The sequence below is a fragment of the Echeneis naucrates genome, chromosome 6 (genome assembly GCF_900963305.1).
Source record: "Echeneis naucrates chromosome 6, fEcheNa1.1, whole genome shotgun sequence".
Classification (NCBI taxonomy): domain Eukaryota; kingdom Metazoa; phylum Chordata; class Actinopteri; order Carangiformes; family Echeneidae; genus Echeneis; species Echeneis naucrates.
Window position 1 is genome coordinate 7,499,789 of NC_042516.1, and position 22,091 is coordinate 7,521,879.

Below are 22,091 nucleotides of genomic sequence, written 5' to 3' on the forward strand. Positions count from 1 at the left end.
AATGATCGTACCACTACTACCACGTCTCAACAGTTCAAGTAGCTTGATGAAGAAAGAAGTTATACTTATACAGTGTGAACTGATTTAAGAAAAACATTACAAACATTTCTGTTTTGTAAACGTTGCATCTATTGTATTTTGAGCGATTTCTTTGGGCTTTAACTTTGAAAAGAAAAACTCACGCTCCGGATGTGTTTTTATTATGTAATGCCAATATTTATTAGCAATGGTGTGCCTTATTATTGCACTTCCTGTGAAATTTGCAAGAGCTCAAACTTGCCCATCCAGGGGCAGCCAGCTCAGATCGAGGCGGGACTCTGAAACCAGTCAGCTTGACTCACAGCAGCTATCTGCAGACAGTGTTTAAGAGAGGTGGAGTAGGTTTTGACCAACAGCATCATATACCGAACAGGAAGACACAATTTTAAATAAGGAAGACAACCCTACGTTATTGCCCAATGAATAAATAATAGTTCAAGAGATGTGAAATACTGTCTCAAGAGTTACCACCTGCTGCATGATGATGCAAAAGAAGACAGTGAGAAATTTGTTACGCTTAACTGCTTCTCTTGACTGTTCCAGCGCAGTTAAGAGTTTTTGTCTGTTTACTCATTTTGTATTCTATTCACACATAAAATTTTATGTCTAAGAAATTATTATTATTATTATTATTATTATTGTGCAATTTCTATTTTGATCTGGCAATTCATTTGAGGAGATTGAAATGTATTAACAATTTTGTACATATGGTTTATAGTTTAGAGTATTGCTGATGGGAAAATTGTGCTATTTGATTGTCATTTTACAGTTACAAAATCTAACTCTCTCCCTCTCTCTGGTGGACAAACATGTAATTGTCTCATTGTTTCTAAATCATCTTAGAGACGTCTGAAGTAAGCCTTCTAAAATGCAGAGAAATATATATATATATATATATATATATATATATATATATATATATATATATATATATATATATATATATATATACATATATATATATATACATATATATATATATATATACATATATATATATATATACATATATATATATATATATATATATATATATATACATATATATATATATATATATGTGTGTGTGTGTGTGTTACATTAAACTGAAATACTTTCAATGTGATCAAAGTGGGAAAACAAAGCCATTGATGTATTTTATGGTTCTACATTACACTACCTCTTACAACTGAATGTGCTCTGAAATCATTCATGACATGATGGGTTGGAAAAGCACAAAAGTTATTGGTGGTCATACATCTTTCTAAAAACCTCTTACATATCACAGGTCAGTGACTAAGTTAATGTGCTATAGTTCCTGCTCATCTCCCGACTACTGACAGCTGCGATAAGAAAGTAACTGAAACTGTTGAATAAGTTCAATAGTGTGGAGTAAAATAAGATTACAGTGTGTTCCATCCAAACCAAGTGGCGTAGCCGTATAAACTTATAAAATGGAAATACTGTATAGCGTGTAACCGAGACTTTTTACCATTGTTGTCTCCCATGTGTTTTGGAAATATAATTTCAAGCAAAAGATCAAGACGTTAAGAAACACTGGTTAGGTGTTACATTAATATTTGTTTATGTCACAATTTAGTGTACTATCTACAGGGAAATTAATAATATCTTTTAGAGTCTACAAAACATCCTATAAGTATGCATTAGACTAGAGGCGGGCGTTTGAACCTGTATACCCACTTGGACTATATTTCCCATAATGCCCATCTGCAGTTACCAATTATGTAAATTTTGAGCGACAAAATAACTGTCCCCAAAACAAAAAACACCTGAAAGTGCAGGCTAAGGAAATCGGCAGAGCTTAATGACTGGGACGCGTCGGTTGGATGTCTGAAGTCTGAATAAAACTAGATATTGCGGAGCTTTCATCGTTGTTCTTTACGTTTTGTTTGGTTGTAATTTAAAGCTAGTTACACCAAACGTTGCACTTTCAAATTTCGCGCTGTTTGTGCCGGTACTGAGATTAGCATGCTAGCCCGTTAGCCTGCGACGTTGTTGTGAAATGGACCCAAAACAACAACTTAAGTAAGGCAGTTCTCTGTTTTATAGACATGTGCACGGAGTTCCTCCAGACGCGTTTGAAATAAAAATGGAGGTGACGGACATCGGAAACAAAGAAGAGGGCAAAGTCTGGCACCGAAAACCAACTCCAGGCAAAGGGTAGGTCTGAAACGGCTCAAAGATACTGGATCAGTGTCCTGTGTTGACCTGATGCTGAAAGGGTCCTCTTGGACTATGTCTTAAAGTGCCTTTGTGGCATTTACTGAAATAAAATCAGGTGATCACTGTGTTGTGGTTGAAGGTTTGTGCTGCCACACTTTGTGTACATCGAAACAAGTGTTAATTCTCAATACTTGAATTTCTAATACTGAATATCCATAGCTGTCTACTATATAGTGTTGTTATTTATTCCTCTTTGGGACATCACTTCAGATTATTTGGTTGTTGGCTAAATTAAAATCCCGCCTAGAATATAGTCATGACTGGCTATGTTTAAAGTTGAAGGATAAAGAGGGAGGGTTTTCTTTCGCACAATATAAATACATGGATGTAGGCCATCTTGATCTTCAGGTGTGAAACCTTAATCCAGACTAATATGAAGAAAATAGATTTCTAAATTTATTCTACCACATACCTGAAAAATACCACTGTGGCATCAGAGCCAGGGCTTTCATATAGTGAACAGTCTCGTTTAAGTTGTGGATTTACCCCCAATTAAGCTTAAAGTTCATATCAAGTTCAGAAATCTATATCACTGTACAGGAGTCAATTTATAATTTTCTGTAGCTCAAAGGTGAATGGGTAAGTCACCCCACATGGCTGTTTAATCATTGAGGAACTTAGATTTTAACTGTTTTGATGTTTTCCTATTAGAAAAGGCTTACAGAGTTACAGCCAAGTGGCCTCAAAGTTTGATCTTGATTGTTGCAGGATAATAGCATTTTCTCCAGCTTTTCTCATTGTGAATTTTAATGAGTTACTGAAATGTGTTTGCATCCTCAGGGTGTTAGTGACGGTGGTCCGCACTGTTCAGCAGTCCAAAGCAGTGCGTTTCCTCCATGTTGCTTTTGACACCACAGGAGATTCCTTCCTGGCTGGAGATCACCATGGAAACATCTATGTCTTTGACATCAGCAGAAACAGGTGAATGAGTATGCTCAAAGGTCCAAACATTATCAAGTCTTTGTTTATCTTCTGGAAATATTATATAAGGACAATTTGCTTTACAGCATGGGAATTTTATGGTTAATCATATATTTCACTGGCAGTTTTCTCTTACATTCTTCATTAATGCTAGTAAGACCTTTTTAAAGTTAAAAGTCAATGTTTCCCCTTAATGTGTGAAAATATGCAAAAACACCTGCCCCAACATTTTTTCTTTGCATTCTTATGAACACATTAATGATTTAAATTTAAATGGTCTGCCTTTCAGTTTTGATCAGAACATGACCTGTAGGTGATCTGCTGCTATCCTAGAACTCTTCGTGCATGTACATTTATCTGATGTTCTGTTTCCTCATTCTTTTCTCTTGGATCAGATTCCGTCTGTTACAGAAGACTGGCCAGGCCTGCACTGCTCTGGCTTTCACCCTCCGGAGGACCACAGAGTTTCTTGTAGCGCTGGCTGACTACAGCATCAAGTGCTTTGACAAGGGTAGGAAGGACAAATCCGCATGAAGCATTTACACTGCAAGTTCATTTTGAATTAAAGTAGCTTTTTTTTTTCTTTTGTTATCTTCTTCTTCCCAATTTTGCTCAAATTATATTTTTAAGGTCATATTCTCAATTTCATTGTACAACAGACAGTCAGTCGACCTTTCTATCAAACAATCATTTTTTTTGGGTTCATTGCAGAGCAGAGAGGATGTGTTGTGTTTCTTTCTATCCACTTATCTACTACTCTTTCCTTTCTATTTCTCTGCATAGACACAAAGCAGCTGGTAAGTTGGATGCGAGGTCACGAAGGAGCAGTTTCTTCCATTTCCGTCCACAGCTCAGGCCGCTACGCCATCACCACGTCCTTGGACACAGCTCAGCTCTGGGACCTGGACACCTTTCAGAGAAAGAGGAAGCTGAACATCAGACAGTCTGTTGGCATACAGAGGGTAAACATGCAGATATACAAGGATTTATGCTTTTAGTAATAAGAAACTGTTGATGTTGTGTCTTTTAACTTTATGTTGTTCGCCAAGTTGTGGTGTTTGTGTTGCAGGTGTTTTTCTTGCCCCTCAGTAATGAAATCCTCAGTTGCTTTAGTGATGACTCCATCTTTGCTTGGGAGAGTGACACTCTGTCCTGCCAATACCAGCTACCTGTTCCTGACAGCGGACCCAAAATCTCCTACAGAGCTTTTGCTGTCACACAGTGGGTTTTTTAGATCAGAATGAACTGCTCAGTGCACTTCTCTGACTATGTAATACTAAACTTTATAAGGACAATAAAAGTTGAAATAACTAGGATTCAGTGGGACTGATCAAACATTAATATGTGTGACCTGTGTTTACAGCGACGGCAAGAGATTTGTAGCAGGTGGGCGCTCCAACCTTCTGCACTTGTGGTGTCTGGATAGCAAACAACTGCTCAGAGTGATTCAGATGCCCACACTGGTCCGAACTGTCAGGCAGTTGGAGTTCCTGCCTGACAGCTTTGATGGAGGAGCCAACCAGGTACATAAACCACTAAACAACAGAACAGTTAACTTCTGTTCTCCTGCTATGGGGTCGAATTTACTTTATAGCAACAGATGCTGTTTGTTTGGCCACAGGCCTGCAGTGTGTATCTCTTTCCCAAGCATGTGATGTATGTATGTGGCACTGTAGACACTGGGTGTGTTGAGTCAAGACGGTGTGATGCGTTTCATCAACATCAACACCTGCAAGCTCCTTTTCCACCTTGGTTCCCATGACGACGCAATCACCGGCGCAACAATTAGCCCAAATGGCAGACATGTTGTAGCCATCATGGATAATGGCAGCATCAATATCTACAGTGTCCAGAGTCTTACACAGGAACTAAACAAGGTACCAGTTGGCTGTGATACCATGTTCCAAAAGATTTGTTGCTGATAAAAAATTTTTTGTTCTTTAACTGAATTTATGTGTTTGTCTCTTATTCTCATCCAGCCTCCACTCTCCCAGGTGGCAGTAGTCTCAGGTGGTGATACTACTCAGGGGTTGTCGAACTTAAAGGTCAAAGTCAGGTCAGAGGTTTTGCAAAGACCACCCATAAACTCGGGTCGGAGACAAATCAGGACACTTCGACCACGTGCTGTGTGCACAACTGATGATAAAGAGGTGGGCAGATACAGATAGTTTTTCTTAATTCAATGTTATTTCTTTTGTGATGTATTTTTTTCTCCCTGCGTATTTTGTCACCTTCATTTAAATTATATTTTATCATAAACATCTTCACACACACACACACACACACACAAATACACACAAAAGGCATTTTCTCCCTCTGACTACAATTTGTGGTTCTGTCATCCTATGAACAGAATGAACTACCGGCTGGTCTAAACAAGAAGAGACTGGTGGCTCTGTTAAAGACATTTGGAGAATATCCTGCCAAATACAGGTAACAGTGTAATTAATGTGTTTTATGCAATGACAAAAACATATCAAGTACAATATAATTATCCAATGCATTTCAAATATTTACCCGATACGTGTTTGTGCTGCAGGATGTTTGTGTGGCGATCTTTGCTGTGTCTCCCAGAGAACCATGCAGCATACAGCAGCCTGACTGATAAAGGCCTGCATTCAGCCTACCTCACTCTGCATGATAAATACCCCATCAAAAGTAACAAGTTACAGAGAGGGCTTCAAAGGTACAAACATTCACACATACTTTGTCTTTTTATTAGTGCATATTTAAACCATTTACTTGTTGCATAGGTTTGTTTTTACAAAAGCTTTAACACCTCTCTCTATCCTCTGCTGTGCAGGGTTTTGTCTGCTTTAGCTCACTGGGCAGCCATCTTTGGGGAGGTGGAGTACCTTCCCCTGGTGGCCTTCCCTTTTGTCAAACTCTTCCAGAACAACCCAATGGTCTGCTTCGAGGTGGTGGCAACTGTCATAGGTATGTGATGTCATTTTCTAAGTACACGGTAATGCATAAACACAGGGTTCCTTTTCATATTAGAGCAGTCTGACTTAAAAGCTTTATATTGTTCCTGTTTAATAAAGCAGCATATACAAATTGGCAGTCAGCTTCAAAAGACAGGCTAGCAACTCAGATGCTGTTTTGCAGTAAATTGGTGCCAGCACTGGTTCGAGTACTTCCCCAATCCCCCTCTGAACATCCTCAGTACTACAGAGAATGTTCTGGCTCATCATGACAAGGAGCTGCTGCAACACCTGGTGGACTGTGGCATTACTTCACAGGTAACACCAACTGCTACACAAAACTGGAATATTGAGGTGGGCAAGACATAAGGCATGGGATAATGTGACATTTTGTATCTCTGTGCTCCCAGCTCTATGTCTGGCCCCTGCTGGAGACCCTATTCTCTGAGGTACTGACACGTGATGAGTGGCTTCGGCTCTTTGACAACATTTTCTCCAACCATCCATCATTCCTAATCATGGCCTGTGTGGCGTACATCACCTGCTGCCGTGAGCCTCTGCTGCTTTGCTCCCAGAAACAAGACTTTGAGGTAAATCAGACTGCCTTTTCTTTTTCTTCTACATTCCACTGAAAAAATAAAGTTCCAAAGTCAGTCAGTGAAATCATCAGTCTCCCTTCCCCCATTAAAATTAGTCACATTTTTGTTTTCAGTATTTTTTTCACCATCGGAACAGCCTGGACATAGGAGCCATGATAAAGGAGGCCTATCGCTTACTGAGCAGCACACCTGCAGACATCCATCCCAGGACTATTTTGTCTGACTTTACCCCACTGACCAGGGGCCAGTACCCCATGTTCAACCACTACCCAGAATTCATAGTTGAATATCAGAGTCGGGAGAGGGAGAAGATTCGGTTGCAAGAGATGGAATATCTCCGTGAGAGGTAAGGTTAAAGATAAAAGGGGCAGCAGACGTTTTTCTATATTTAACTTAACTTCAAAGTGTGCAAAGATGCATCACATAATTGTATATGCATTAACAGGGAAGAGTTGTCAGTGCGGCATGCTGATTTTGTGCGTCGTCAGGCTGAAGAGGAGACCTACTACACACAACAGGTAAATGCAGGTCATACAGCTTTTAAAAATATCCCTAAACCTGAACAAAGATTTGCAATATAATGTTCATATGGCCTATCTGTATATGAAACACAAGCACAGTATTGAAGTTGATTAAAGTAGATCATATTGCTTTCATCAATTTGGACACAGGAGCTGCTGCAGAAGGCAGAGGAACAGCGCAGAAACATCTTGGCTCAAGAGGATGAAAAACTAACACAGCAGAGGGCAAAGTAAAAACACCAGACACAGACAGCTCTATAGTTAAGAATTAAAGAGTGGTGGAATCTTTTTCGAAGCGGCTGCTGTCTCTGCTCCATTCACTGTAGGTTGGCAGCCATGAAGAGAGAGCTGAATGTGAAAGAGTTACAGCTCCTGGATGCCACTAGAAGTCGCTTCCTCAAACACCAGCAGGACCTGAGAGCCTCACAGATACAAAGATTAGACCAGGAGATCAGGAGAAAGGCAAACACAGTTCTCTGGCCATATACAACATATAGTGTGTAGATTTATTTGATGCTTTCAGACCCTATATAATGTGCTGTTGATGGGGATCTTGGCTACCCCAAAAATTAGATTAAAATATTAACATTTTAATGTAAAAGCAAGCCAGTAAGCGTCAAATCACTTAATGAATTTTTGAAGCTTCCATTAAAAGTAGCTTTCTTCAGTGGGTCATGTGTTTTTACTTGAAGTGCTTTTTGTGTTTCGTATTTTAATACGTGTGAGTGTTCTCAGTGATCAGCTCCTGCATTAATTCAACTTTAGTTTATGAAAATGACTCTCAATGTATGACTCTCAAAAAATGGCAATTTAATTTTTCATGCCACAATGACATCAGTTTACATTTATAATCTATTTTGGTTTCCTTGTAAATGCACATCTAACAACTTTCATTCTCTGCCTCAGATGGATCTGCGGGAGCGAGAAACAGCTGCAGCATGCCAGGATCTGGAGGTCAGACAGATGGAGCTAGAGGCTCAGAGGAGACAACTTGAACAGGTGAGAAAGACCTTATATTCAACCTCCCATACTCCTTTCCTCCTTTGTTTTGGCTTGTATTACATTTATTCTTGAAATATGTCCCTTGTCAACCTAGGAAGATATTTGTCATCATAATGTATTATGACATGTATTCCAACAGGAGATGGAATAAATAAAAACGTCTATCAGCTGTAACTTGTAAAGGACACTAACTGTGCTTTGTTTTTTTTTTTTTTTTGGTTGTTTTTTTTACCCAAACTGAGCTGAGAGAAACAAATCTGTGAACCGCCTTTTGATTGGTTTGTGGCAATGGTGCAATTTGCTTTTTTAGATTATAACATTATCTTTTTTCTGATGATAGCATTTTCTTCTATTTACATCTCATTTCCATGACCCCATCCTGCAGCACCTGCTGAAGGAACAGGAACGCATGGGCCGGGAAGTTGAGGAGGAGGTGGAGGTGAGGATGAGGAGGGCAGACAGAGAAGAAAAGAGCTGCACAGAGCTACTGCACAGAACAAAGACAAACATGCAGGTCAGTGACACCAGCCAGCGGGCAGATAGTGTGAAAACCTGAAATATGTCAGTACATGATCTTGATGCACTCATACAGTATTTCTGTTTGGCTCAAGAAACTATTAGAGCCTCACAGTTACCTGAAACTCAGTGTTTGGCACAAGTATCCATGATCTCCTCCTCCTGTATCCATTGACTTTCACTGTAATCACAGATCCTGGAGGAATCCCTAGCGGAAGCGTGCCAGCTGGGCCTGGAGTCAGACTGGCAGAGAGAGGTGGCAGAGCGCCTGCAGCAGGTTGACGCCGAGCAGGAGAGGAAGAGGGGTAGACTGGCAGAGCTTCACAGGCAAACCCTGGCAGAGGAGGACAGACTGGCTGACACCCTGAGAGATGTGGCAGGAAGGAAGGTTTGAATAACAAGAGTCTGTCAGCACATCGATTTACATGATGTACATGTAAAATTACAATGACATAATTAATTTGCTTTTAAGAATTCTATTTGTGTGTCATTACAGTAGACAATGAATGCTTGTTCATTTACAGTGGGATGAAGTGATGAATAGCAGACCCCATTTACAAGAGCAGAGACGGCCCATGCCCTCAGCAAACGCAGGTATTACTCACCACACACACACACATACACACACACACACACACACACACACACACACACACACAGGTGAATTGAACTGTATGGACATGTCATGTTCCTGTACTTATGTCAGTTGGCCAGAGAGACATGAGGACAAGATCACCAGGATCAGATGATGGACATCCACACAGAGCCGGTGCTGCAGCTGAAGTAGGAATCAGCGGTTCTATTCCAGCGATCAAACCCAACACTGTCCCAACTCCAAGTCAGGCAGCCACCTACATGGTGTGTCTGAATTGCAGCTCTCCCTCTGAGAGCACATCCACCAACTGTGAGTCACTGTAGATATGATCTGATATCTGTGTGTTCAAAGGACTCTGTTTTGATTGTACTGGGTATTGGACAATAGGAGAGACCACAGAGTAAATAATTACTGTCACCACAGACAGAATCTCTCATGTCAAGGAAGATATTGTTATAACAATCCTCCCTTCATTATTCATTAATTCATCCACCTTCAACCGATTATCCATTTCCGTGTCATGGGGAGTGCTGGGGCCAATCCCAGCTCACACTGGATGAGGGCAGGGCCAACACACAGAGACAGAGACCAACAACCGCTCACACTCAAACCTACAGACAATTTAGAGTCACCAGTTAACCCAAACATGATGTCTTTGGACGGTGGGAGGAAACCCACGCAGGCACTGGGAGAACATGCAAACTCAGCACTGAAAGGCCCCATACTGGGAGCTGAACCCGTGACCTTGTTGTGGGGCAACAGTGCTAACCAGTATGCCGCCGTGCTGCCCCCCTCCATTATGTTGAGGTTTTGTTTTGTTTTTTGTTTTTTTTGTTTGTTTGTTTTTTTTTCTCCTATCAATGATATCTCTGTGTGTCCCTTTCTGACTGTGTTGTCAGTCTCCCTGGACCGAGGCCGGGCCCAGCTGGACAGCAGTGAGAGAGAGCTGCTGAAAGAAATCAGAGAACTGCGACAGAAGCTGGCAGCCAGAGCCAGAGAGGACAACTCTGCCTCCTCACAGTCTGTCCGCACACTGTCCTCTGTCTCCCAGTGACCACCACCTGCTCTGCATCGTCACAATGTCAGGAAAAACATACTCTCAAGTGAGCCTGAATGACTGAAATATAGACTCAAGCTGGGAACTGACAGTACCAGCTGGTATTAGTTGATCACTAGCCGATGAAAACCAGCCTATTGCACTGAAACTGGTACAGGCCTCTGAATTCATTATCACATCACCTTCTGTTTAATGTTCATTTGCAAATAGTCATGAGTTTCCTTGAGATTTATATGACTCATAGAATTTTGACATACATGTGCTGGTGCTACATTAAAAAAAATTTTTTTCTTTTAATTAATTTTTAATATTTGTCTTATTTAAAACCTGTAGATAACATTTTGGGGGAGATTTTAAAATTTTGACTCAACCACGTCGCATGTTTTAAACTCTTGATGTCCATTCATCACATTCAATTATATTTTTGAAATTAATGAAAGGGTATGCGTGTGTTTCTGCGCTTAGAGTTTTGTAGGAAATTCAGCAATTCACAGGCTCAATAGTATAGATGCCAGGAATAAGGCTTTGATTTAAAATTTGTGGGAGATTATTTCAGGATATTTAGTGTCTGAGTGCTGTTGAATCTGTAGGATTGTCTTTATTTTTTATTCCTAAAACAACTGCATTTTTCCAAACTAAATGTGCCCCCAAAAATGTCCGAGCATGATCAACAGGTCTGTAGAAACATTTGATATTTTATGCATCCCAGAAATGCAAGTCACAAAATAGTTCAACAGCGCCATCTTGAAAATGAAGAAAGGCAAGCCCCTCCCTCCAACTTGATGTAGGCCCATGAAAATTGGCACACGTGTATGTAGGCCTAAAGGAAGTTGGCCATTTTGATTCCCGCACCTTGTATTTTAACAAACTCTTCCTACAATGTTTATCCAAATGACTTCATAATCTCTTAGTATAATTTCAGGAACTTGAAGATGAAAAGGCTTTTTCGTTCATTATACCTCCAGGGTGTGGCTGTTAACTTTGACGTGTGGTCCTGAAACAGGAATTCTGTCCAATCTGCACCAAATTTTACGTGCATAATAAGACTTTTGCCACGAACACATCTCTGTTTCCCGACTGACACAGGAAATCAGCCCCAACCAAAGATCATCCTATCTCAATGATATCTAACGAGTTTGTACTCCACATTGCACACTACAACCTGAGGTATAGGTAGTGGGTGTTCTCTGTGGCCTCATAGTGGAGGCCCACAAAACAATGTGTTAAGTTTTAATGCGATTGGGTGCTGGTGAGTCCAGCTCTGAGGGCCGAAGCTTTAATTATTATTCGGACTACAGGCAAGATTTATGAGAAGAAGGAAAGCAAAGGACGAGAGGTGTAATTGGCGTAAAACAGATGCAGACTTGTGTTTCTGCTGCTGGGTGTGTCTGTGACTGTCTTTTTCTTTTGGCCCTTTTGGCATTCAGGTGTTGTGTTGACATGAGCTGAGAAGACATCAATACCCATTCCTGTCAATCATTCCCCTCTACCCCTCCACCCATCCTTTATCCATGCTCACCTGCTCTAAATGCATGAGAAACTCTAAGTGGAGTTGACCTGTTTTAACAACCAGAACATACACTTAATGGCTCACGGAAAGAACTGTCTTGAAACCGAATTCCACTAAACTATCTATCCTGAATTGTTTGTACTCTTTACACACAGTCACACTTCTCTGTGTAATTTTGTTGAAGGGAACATCACAATCTGAATTACACCCCCCTGTTCATAAGTGTCACATTTCATCAGTCATAAAACCCTCTCGCCCTGAGTGGAGGGGTGTGTCTGCTGCTGTCTCACGCTGTATGTGTTTCATATGTCAGAGACATCTCCTTCAGGATCTGAGGGTCATGTACAGCTGCGAAATCTGTTAGTGGTCATAACTGAGGGGTGCTTCATTTTCAACCCAAGTTGGACCATGGATGTCAACTCTGCGTCCATGTTGTGGTACAGGAAATCCAAACCTCTGGGGAAAGTCAAACGACGGGTTCAAGACCTCCGCATCCCTTCTTCTCATTACAATGACTCCACAGCAGTCCGACCCATGCTGGACCTGAGCCACAACGAGAGTGCTCGGCTGGCAGTGGACTGCCTGCTCAGTCAGGGTGTACAGGGTTACCATGAGATGTTAAACACGGACGGAGAAGTGGATTTTCTGTCAGAGCTGGAAAAGAGTTACATCCTGGAGAATGGAAAAGACGGCGACACAGGTACACCTTTTTACTTTTTATTTATTGTTTTTGAAAGCTAGACAATAAAAGGGTTCCTTGAATTTAATCAAATGTTTTTTGTGCTCTATACAGCTGATCCTGGTGCCTCAGATGATGAGGATGATGATTACAAAGAGCTAAAGAGCCTGTCAGCTGACTTTCTGTCTGCCACACAAAGCCCCACAGACTCCATGGACAGTGATCCCACTGTGACAGGTTTAGGCCAAACCAGCGTAGAAGGTCCTAATAAGAATAATATTTCTTCCCTAGAATTTTGTATTTTTCTTTCAGATTTTTCGCCATCTCTGATCATGATCACACTTTGGCCTCTTCCAGATGTGAAGTTGAACAATCCTGTCCTGAGTGAGGCTTGTGTAGAGGTTTATTTCCAGTCTAATGTCAGAGCAGCTGGCATGAAAGACCTGGTCAGAGGTTTCATCAGAAAAGCTCAACTGGTAGGCCAGGATTCTGTTTTTTGTGTATTTACATATGGAAAACAGAATATGAAAATAGTTTTATTTTAACTTTTGCAGGAAACATGTTTATGGTGTGTGTGTGTGTGTGTGTGTGTGTGTGTGTGTGTGTGCGCGCAGGCTCTTGCCATAGTCATGGATATCTTCAGTGATGCGGAGTTGCTCTGTGATCTCCTGGTGGCCAGCAGGAAGAGGAATGTCTCTGTTCACCTGCTGCTGGATCATCTCAACCTGAACCTGTTTGTCAGCATGTGGCAGGAGCTTGAACTGAGTAGCAGAAACTTCCCGGTGAGTCTGTTCACCTTCTTCTCTCTCTCCATCAGCCTTTTCGTCTGCGTTCCTCCTGATTTCTCTAGTTGCTGTTACAGTAAAAGCTCCTAACATCTTTAGGAGATGTAATGTGAGCCATCCAACTTTCTCGTCTTCTTGCTCTCAGCACACAGCCATAAAGTGAGCAGCCACTGAGCAGCCACATGCAGCAGCTTAGCTCAGACCTGTGACTGCCTGCACAGTGCAGACACTCTTCACAGAGTAAATGGAAATCACCTTGGCCCCTGTGCACATCTTTTCTCTGCTCTTTTGCAAGCTGGCCTTTGATTTTCACCACAGTGTAGATGTTCTGGCCTGATGGCCTGTGGTTGGAAGAGCAGGTAATATTTCCTGTAACCACAGTGACTGACTGCTGGCCTCACTGCAAAAGTTTATTTGAAAGTGCACCACCTTTTTGGACTGAGCAGCCACTGTTTTTGTATGCATGATAGACATTATAGCGACGCTTCATATTGAACACATTTATAGACTCACGATTTTCTCTTTCTCTGAGCTATTTGTGAAAACACCTGTAGAGCTCTAATGCTAAATACCTAAACCATGTGGTTTATTTGTTCAGCTATTTGCCAGAACTATCACATTGAATTGTTTCTGTTCACGCGGGCAAAAACCATCAAATTATATACACAGCATGATTGGTGTTGTTACAGAAACTGTCAGTGCGCAGTGTCAGCGGGCAGACCTACCACGCCAAGACAGGCAGGAAGCTGAGAGGTCAGATTGCTGAAAGTTTTATCATCACTGACTGGACTGAGGTGCTGACTGGCTCCTACAGGTACGTGTACACACGACACTGTTAAAAAGCAAGCACGCATTTGCTTGTCTGATCATTCCACTTTGTTACCTTTTGCTGCTTTATGTTTGATGATCTGGTCTCTCTCTTTGTGTTTCAGTTTCTCCTGGCTGTCCTGGCAGGTCCATCGGAGTCTAGCTGTTCTTGTAAAGGGCAGTGCCGTCACATCTTTCCATCAGGAATTCCACAGGCTCTACTCCAGCTCTGAACCAGTCCCCGGCTTTGTCACTTTCATGGCTGCCCCTCTTAGGACCCCTCTTTATATCACATCTCATGCTGCTCAAAGTGAAAAGACTGGAATTTCTAAGTCAAAATCAAGTCAGACTAAAATAGCTTGCTGCTGGGCTGGAGCCAGTGATGCACAAAAGACTGCGACAACAGCAGAAATGCCAGTTTTAACCAATTCACAAGGACCAGAGTTTGAGTGGATCAAAGCTGATAACCAGCCTATGGACAGACAGCCATCAGACACACAAACACACTCGCTGCAGCCTAAACCGCTGAGTACACGTGTGGAAAAGCTAAAGCACACACCAACTGGTGTTTCCGCACAGCATGATGCAGAAACTCAGGTGGAGCCACACGCCCATCGTTCTAAAACTCTTGGTCACACTCATCTCTCACACAGTCAGTCCCAGCCTGCTGGCTTTACAATCAGCGCCACAGCCGGAAACCATGCAAAGCTTCACAACTCAGACCCTCGCCACCCCAGAAACTCCACCCAAATACAGCAGAGGACTGTCTGTTACCAATCCACTCCAAACAAAGAGTCACATCTGGATTACAACAAACTCGCTGCAGATGGGCTTTTCTTTCAGCAAAGGCACAGAAACAGGCTGATGTCTTCAGGAATGACAGCAGGTCTCAGCAGGCAGAGAGGACAGTGGAAACACACACTTCACGTCAACACCAAAGCTGAGCTCCAGTCTGATAACGTCAAACCACGTACTCTTCCTACACCATGGCAACCAGCGAACACAGGCTTCCAGTTTCCTTTGACCCATGCAAGAGGGCACATATCTGGGCTCCAGGCCCCACCTATGGAAACCAGGAGGCAGGGTCAGCCCCAGATGCACCAACCCCCCCATCAGTCATACCCAAGCACCCCCACAGAGACTGCAGCCCTGGGAACTCAGCTCAAGCCTCAGGCCCACAGAGACCCTGAGTTTTTCTCCTTGAGTACAAGAGCCAAGCAGCATCTACGGCCCCAGACCTGCCAGCATGCCAATTCCCCTCCCAGACTGAACTGGATACTCCAAAGTCACTCGGCCAGACCCAGGCTGGAGGCCCAAACCAGCTCCTTTGGCAGCAGTTATGGGATGAGACAGAAGACAGGCAGGTCACCAGGCTGGAAACTCGCTTGACTGACAGACACACGGCAGGAGTCCAACAGTGACATAACAAACATACAGACTGAAAGCATTCAAACCTCCCTGGGGAATGTTATTGAATAATGTGTATGGCTTATAGTTCATAGATTTGTGCGTTACTACTTGTGGGTAGCATTTGAAAGTTAGAATTAACAAATATTATTGACCAAACTTGGCAAGGCAATCAAGGCTTTGGTTTCCTAAATGTTTTCAAACCTGCAAGGGCTACACCCATATCCAAGGGGATTCTGTATTGTCCCGTGTGTGCAGTGGTGGTTAGTTGGTAGTCCACATTCTGCTCAGCAGGAGTGTAGCTATGTGAGCTGTGTTATAATAGCCTGAAGGGGACAAATGTAAAACTCCACAGTCCTGAGCAGCAAGGTAGTTCAAAGAACTGTTCAACGGATGTGCTGGAGCTTTCATTATGCACACAGTGCAGTCAGAGGCTGCTGTGTGGATGATTTAAATATTTCAGCATAAACACAAAATGTTACTGTTTAATGAGCATGTCAAGGCGCTAGTTCACATTCAAATGTTTCAAAGAATGGAGCGTCTCCACCCCCGTGTTTCATTTACATGAATCATTCAGGTATAGTTGGACATCTCCACTGAGTTGTTTTTTTTTTTTTTGGGAGATATTCGACAGTAACATAAACGTTTGAGCTCCAGTCACATGGGGGCTTATTTTGAGGTCCGGCAGACACGCTGCGCTCTTTTTTTTTCCTGGGAGTTGGATCTTCAGCCCCACTCCTGTCTGTAAACATTCAACATCAACACTTTGCATCCGTCTCTGTGCAACGCTGACATCTATCAGTCTCTAATACGCCGCTCACTAAGATCTTGTTCCACCAGCGCTCACTGAAGCTCTGCACACAGACACTGGCCAGACTCTCCCCGTCCTGGTAGTCCTCCCTCATCTTCTCTGGGATTAGGTCCTCTGACAGCACCTGGGGGATTGTAGAGAGAGAGACTGAAAGGTATAAATAAAAAATACTAACAGTAACCCACTGACTTCAACTCAGCTCCTCACCAAAACTAGCCCTACTCTGCCTCACATTCAGGTCCCAACATAGCATGTCTACACAAAAGGAGCATGTGCTCACCTCAGTGAGAGTCTGGAGCGTGGATTCTTTTGGACTCAGTTGTTGCAGCGCCTCATCTGTCGCCTGTAGGGTGGTTTCACTGCGCCGCAGCACAAAAGATGACTGCTGCTGCCGGAGGATTCTCAGCAGGAGTCTGATGGAGAGAAAATAGACAAGGAGACACTCGGACACTTGGGCCACAATTGAAACTCTTCAAAAAGCAAACGTTTATCATACACAGGCAACTGTGGCACTGTGTATTGAGCTGATGAATCTTCCAGTGATTTACAACCAATACCAACCCATGTATTGCAATGGTTGACATTTTGATCTGGGTTTGTGACATGCATTGTGAAAACATGGTGGTTAAAGTCACATACTGTACCTTGTCCTGATCAAACAAGCGCAGGCTTTAAGTCGGATTCTGTCCTCAGTAAGGTCTTCTGCCTCCTGCTGCTGCTCCTCAGTCTCTCTGTCGTTCTGTTCTTCTGCGGGTTCACAACACTTAGAGGAACAGGATGCTAGTCAAAAATAAATACAGAAAAGCACATCACAACATGAGGATTAATCATGTCGTCTCATCTACATGTTTGCAAAAAAACAACAAGAACAACAACTCAAACTTTAATGTCTAGATGGGAGATAAATGAGACAATAGATGAAGGCAAGCCTACTTTTGGTCCTGTCCTTCTCCAGCAGCTGCAGACACATCTGGCCCAGGTTGAACCAGTGCCAGGGGTTGAAGGGCATCAGGCTGCACAGCTGCTGGAGAGATGACATCTTTGATCCTATGGCTCCAAAATGCTGGTAGATGCTGACCTTTAATAAAAGTTTGCGTGTCAATTACATAATTATGCTGGTCCTTTTTCACAGACTGCTGAATAAACAAAATGGTGGAACATGTTTGAATCAGAGTGGCTAATTCTGACCTGAAGCAGCAGGATGCTGATCAAGTGGCAGGTGTTGGAGGCTTCTTTTCTCTGCAGCAAGAGGAAGATACTAATTACTAGTTAAATCTTGGTACAACGTTTTCTTAGTTCAATATTTTGGACTGATTTCTTATTGCTGTTTTAGTCAGCTGTGAAATAAACGACACCCTGGTATGAAGTCAGCATGTAGGATTTAGGAAACACTTGTCAATGAATTATCCATCCATCCATCCATCTATCTATATGGCCAACAATTTCAACCAGAATTTGTTGTTTGTTGTATTTGTGTTATAAAGAAGATTCCTGTTTGATATCTAATCTATATTGGAATTGGGCATAAAACTGAACCAACAAAGAAATCCCTTCAGTCTGCACATTTACTTTAAAACTGTATGAGCTCATGAATAAGAAAATAAAGGCTGAAATCAATAAAATCCAACTGGCTGCCTGGTAAGGTAGGTAGGTGTACTTGGGGGAGGGGAGGGAAAAAAAAAAAAAAACACATTATTTAAATGATGTGGCTTTTACAAGTAACAAGCCGACTTCTACTGTGACAGCAGTCAGCAGTCTGTGACCTGCTGTGTTAGAAACAGCAGAGGAAACTCTCACAGAATTACCAGTAAGCCAGCCAGTTCCAGCGCCCTGTCTCTCTGCCCCAGCTTGGTGCAGCATCGGGCCATTCCCTCCAGTACATCTCTTCTGATGGTCAAGTTGTTGTCAGCGATCCACTCCAGGCAGCAGCTGTACGCTTCCAAGGCCTCCTGCGCCCATCACACCATGTGAACAGAAACACAACATGACTGTTTTGTTGAGTGGTAATAATAGCTGTGAGAGGGGCTGGCACATGGCATACTTTAAACATGTCTCTGTAAAACATAAATGAAATAAAAATGTAACAGACAAAAATGACAGCATCCTGAACATGTGACAGGGATCATCAAGTAGTAGTGATTCTCTTTGACCAATCAGTAGTCTGCAGTGTTTCGACTTCATCCCTAAATTAAATAAGATGACTGATAAATAGGTGTGTTACTTGTTAGATCCGTTCCTCTTGCTGTGACTGGCTGCTAGCTGCACAGACAGAAGGCACAGAGGTCATTTATATTGACCTGTTTGGCCGGTAGCTTACCTGATAGCTTCCCCGTCTAACAGCTAGGTCGCCTCTGAACTTATAGACTTTCTGCTTCTCCAAAGAGTCGTCTGTGTCGAGGGCAGAACTGCCACAAAACCACTTCAGGGACAAACAAGGGGGGGGAGAGAACAATTTTAAACAAGCACAATTTCACTGAGTTCAAGTGACCTCCACATTCAGTGTGGCCAGTGATCACTTTTTGAGGAAATGCAAAATGGGAAATTATGGCACCCAGATGGAGGGTGTGCTTTGTTTTAGAGCCAAAAAAAGGAAATGTTGTGTTGAATCTGACTTTCTCTCGGAGTAAACACGTCTTTAGCTGGTGTGTTGGCTGGTTTCCACGGGTTGCGTTGTGGCTTTCAGGCTTTTGGCGGCAGCTTTTAGTGCCGTGACTGTTTCAGTCCTCTTCCACTATTCTCCGTTGTCACTATTTGAGCCCGTTCACGCACCGAGGTCACCACGAGCCTGGCTGCCTTGACGGATTTATCGGAAAAATAGCTCCACACAGGTCCTCACTGCCTGCTTTCATCTGCAGGGAAGGAAGCATCGATCATCAGGGCCAACACGCTGAGACCGACAGTTTCAAGTCCCCAGTTGGCCCAGACGTGATGTTTTTGGACGGCGGGAGGACAGAAAGGCCGGGAACCGAACCCGCAACCCTCCTGCCTCACAGTAGCTAATTTGAAGTTGCTCTCACCTCCGGCTCACACAGCTTGGTGCTGTAAGACGACAGAGACTGGCAGACCCGGGCTCTGGCCTCCGAAAACACCGAGTCGTCAAACGTGCTCCCTAATATTTCCATCCAGTCCGGAGAAAGACGCCAACACAGGGGACCAGATAGCTGCGGCTCCGGTCCGTCTGTTTACACGGTCCTTCAAGTGCACCAAGGAAGAAAACACAAGAGGTTCCGGGCAGAAAGGTTCCGGGCGGCGGTGAAAGTCTGCAGCGGATCATTCAACTATCCCAACTTTTATTTTACTCGAAAGCGACATCACAAAAACACACACCAGTGAACATTAAACACAACATCCAAGACAACTGACACAAGAATTTCAGCAGTGTTGACATATTTGTGTGTTCCATCAGTTCAGAGGAAACAAGACATCGGACCAAGAGGGCATGGCGGAGAGCATCTTTTCTCCAGAAGAGCACAGCCGCAGATTACACGCCATTTTTGACAAGAAAGCACATCCCAAAAATCAAGCTTTAATCAATGATACAGATTCACAACTGGAAATCAAATGTCTTGCATCAGCAAATATATATATGTGTATTTAAAATAAAAAGCACCCCCTCCTTCATTGTATATACGAGTATATTTAGAGGAACTGCTCTGTGCTTTCCCCTTTACTTTAATCTAGAGAGCTGCTGCTTGGACCCGTCGTGTCTGAAACACATTAAGGTCACTGCCCCATGTCCACACTGGAGGATGGACAAAACAAAACCTTCAATTCCTTTTCTTTCTACAGAGGAAATTAAACCGTCGTACCAGTGATTATCCTCATCTTTGCTCATGGCAGCACTCGTATCACACTCAATTTCATTTCCTCCGTCTGTAGCCCAGTGTTTATACTTTAAGTTATGATCCTCAATCCAGAACCAGAAATCCAGGGTCCAGGTGTCGTGAAGGCCCAGCCACACATGTGAACTGTTAGCATCTTTGACAGCCAGTTCAGCCCAGGCCTGGTCCTGTTGATCAAAGATGGAAGCCAGATCTTCATGTTCGTCTCTGCAGGGGTGCAGGGCATCTTCCCGGGTCTTATTCTCTTTGATCAGTATGAAAGGTGACTCTAGTAAACACACACACAAAGAAATGTGTACATTTTGGCCAGGATTAGATGGTCCATGCAACAAAAAATATAAAACCATAATGTGTCGTGAAATTCACTTTCAAAGAAAACACCAATAATCCTCACGTATTAGCATAAGAGCATCTGAAACAATTACAGCCTCTTAACCGTTCTAAATACAAAATAGAGGGGAAAGGCCTTTTATGTGGAGTTTGTGTATTCTTCCTCCAATAACTCCCAGTCGAGTCTTCCCACTCAAAGAGAGGCATGTTTGGTTGATTGTCTGAATAGCTGTTTGTCTTTTTATGTTATAAACTGTCTGGGATGTACTCCACCGTCACCAAATCAGCCCCCCACAACCCTGTACGATTTGGACTAGTGGAATGGATAAAAGATGGTTGAAGATCGGGAAGATTTCTGAAAGCGCCATGGGAATATTACAAAAATAGTTCCAAACAAGTCCTCACTACCTGCTTGCCTGCCACCTAGACAGGCAGGCAAGTAGTAGTCTAGACTATTCCTCTCTCTCATTATACAGGAAAAGAAACATTTGATTAAGTAGTGTGGCTACAATAATTTAGTTACTATATGTGTGCACTGCACTAAATGGTTTTCTTGTAGCCTGCCTTGTAAGCTGCCCCACATCATCACCTCACAAAGGATCATAAATCTGTTTTCTTTTGAGAAGAAAATGATGTAGCGGCCCAGCGCATTTACTTTAAAGTGAGATGAATAGTTTTCTCCTTTCATGAAGTTCTTAACAGTCTTATATCTGGAGAAGAGAGAGAGATCAGTAGGCATTCAGGGATAAAGAAACACAAAATCCCAGAAGAATGATGTTTGTTGTTCTGAGGTAATCTTTGCTTTCTTACTGAGCACCTAAAACACATTTGCTATCAACAAGAGACAAAGGAACTATCTGCAGAGCTGTCAGACTGGTGGATTTCACAGGGAGGACTGCTCATATTGCATCTATTTGCTGAGAAAAAGTGCATTTTTCAGATAGGACGCCATCGAGATCGCACTTAGAGAGCAGCCCGCTGCCAAAAAGAAGAGTAAACCGCCTGCTGTCTGTCTTCTGGCAGTATTTTACAGTATGTCAGACACAGCTTACTTAAGCTTTATGCTACATTAAGTTTAGGTTATCGACACCATCCAAGTGGGCATTATGGTGGTCAGAGGTGTAGACACTTATACATGAAATATTGTAGACACCATTCAAGTCAGCCCTCCACCTCCACTCTGTCTGCTCCTGAGTGTGACACCATTCAGATTTGTTTGCACTGACAGCTCTGTCAGAGGTGTATGTTATATAGTCGCCCGTATAGCACGATGGCTGAGACGTGATCAGTTCCTTCACTTCTTCTCCTGTGCTGCTGCAGCCTGTAGAGGAAAACAGGGAAAATCTAAATATTGATTCTAAATATTTCCCCTTGTAAATATATGATAGATATATTATATTTTTAAGATAAACCTGTGTCCTGGACATCGTCAGCTGTGCCTGAAAGGTAAACAAAAAAAAAACAAAACAAAACAAAACAAAACAGAGCATTATGTTTGTACAGTCTTTTCCAAAAAAAAAAAA

At 42.5% G+C, this 22,091-nt stretch overlaps 3 protein-coding genes across 3 annotated transcripts; 2 read left to right on the top strand and 1 right to left on the bottom strand.

Moving 5' to 3' along the window:
- The first annotated feature begins 1,813 nt into the window (after nucleotides 1-1,813).
- Nucleotides 1,814-11,448, top strand: tbc1d31 (TBC1 domain family, member 31). Its single transcript, XM_029504398.1, has 23 exons — nucleotides 1,814-2,199; nucleotides 3,043-3,183; nucleotides 3,579-3,694; nucleotides 3,967-4,145; nucleotides 4,253-4,404; nucleotides 4,547-4,706; nucleotides 4,860-5,060; nucleotides 5,163-5,333; nucleotides 5,537-5,616; nucleotides 5,723-5,869; nucleotides 5,987-6,120; nucleotides 6,292-6,425; nucleotides 6,518-6,697; nucleotides 6,820-7,052; nucleotides 7,152-7,224; nucleotides 7,378-7,457; nucleotides 7,554-7,689; nucleotides 8,134-8,226; nucleotides 8,615-8,743; nucleotides 8,939-9,133; nucleotides 9,270-9,339; nucleotides 9,452-9,649; nucleotides 10,240-11,448. Exons 1-23 carry the CDS (start codon nucleotides 2,129-2,131, stop codon nucleotides 10,392-10,394), a joined length of 3,228 nt encoding a protein of 1,075 aa, XP_029360258.1. The 5' UTR covers nucleotides 1,814-2,128; the 3' UTR covers nucleotides 10,395-11,448.
- An 806-nt stretch (nucleotides 11,449-12,254) lies between these two features.
- Nucleotides 12,255-17,806, top strand: LOC115045590 (protein FAM83A-like). The gene is made up of 6 exons (XM_029505354.1): nucleotides 12,255-12,607; nucleotides 12,701-12,847; nucleotides 12,944-13,062; nucleotides 13,201-13,368; nucleotides 14,061-14,185; nucleotides 14,304-17,806. Exons 1-6 carry the CDS (start codon nucleotides 12,316-12,318, stop codon nucleotides 15,565-15,567), a joined length of 2,115 nt encoding a protein of 704 aa, XP_029361214.1. The 5' UTR covers nucleotides 12,255-12,315; the 3' UTR covers nucleotides 15,568-17,806.
- Nucleotides 16,144-19,563, bottom strand: c6h8orf76 (chromosome 6 C8orf76 homolog). Its single transcript, XM_029505355.1, has 8 exons — nucleotides 19,414-19,563; nucleotides 18,714-18,815; nucleotides 18,202-18,345; nucleotides 17,585-17,635; nucleotides 17,330-17,474; nucleotides 17,041-17,176; nucleotides 16,677-16,809; nucleotides 16,144-16,520 (listed from the first exon to the last, which is right to left on the bottom strand). Exons 1-8 carry the CDS (start codon nucleotides 19,516-19,518, stop codon nucleotides 16,344-16,346), a joined length of 993 nt encoding a protein of 330 aa, XP_029361215.1. The 5' UTR covers nucleotides 19,519-19,563; the 3' UTR covers nucleotides 16,144-16,343.
- Nucleotides 19,564-22,091: the final 2,528 nt, after the last annotated feature.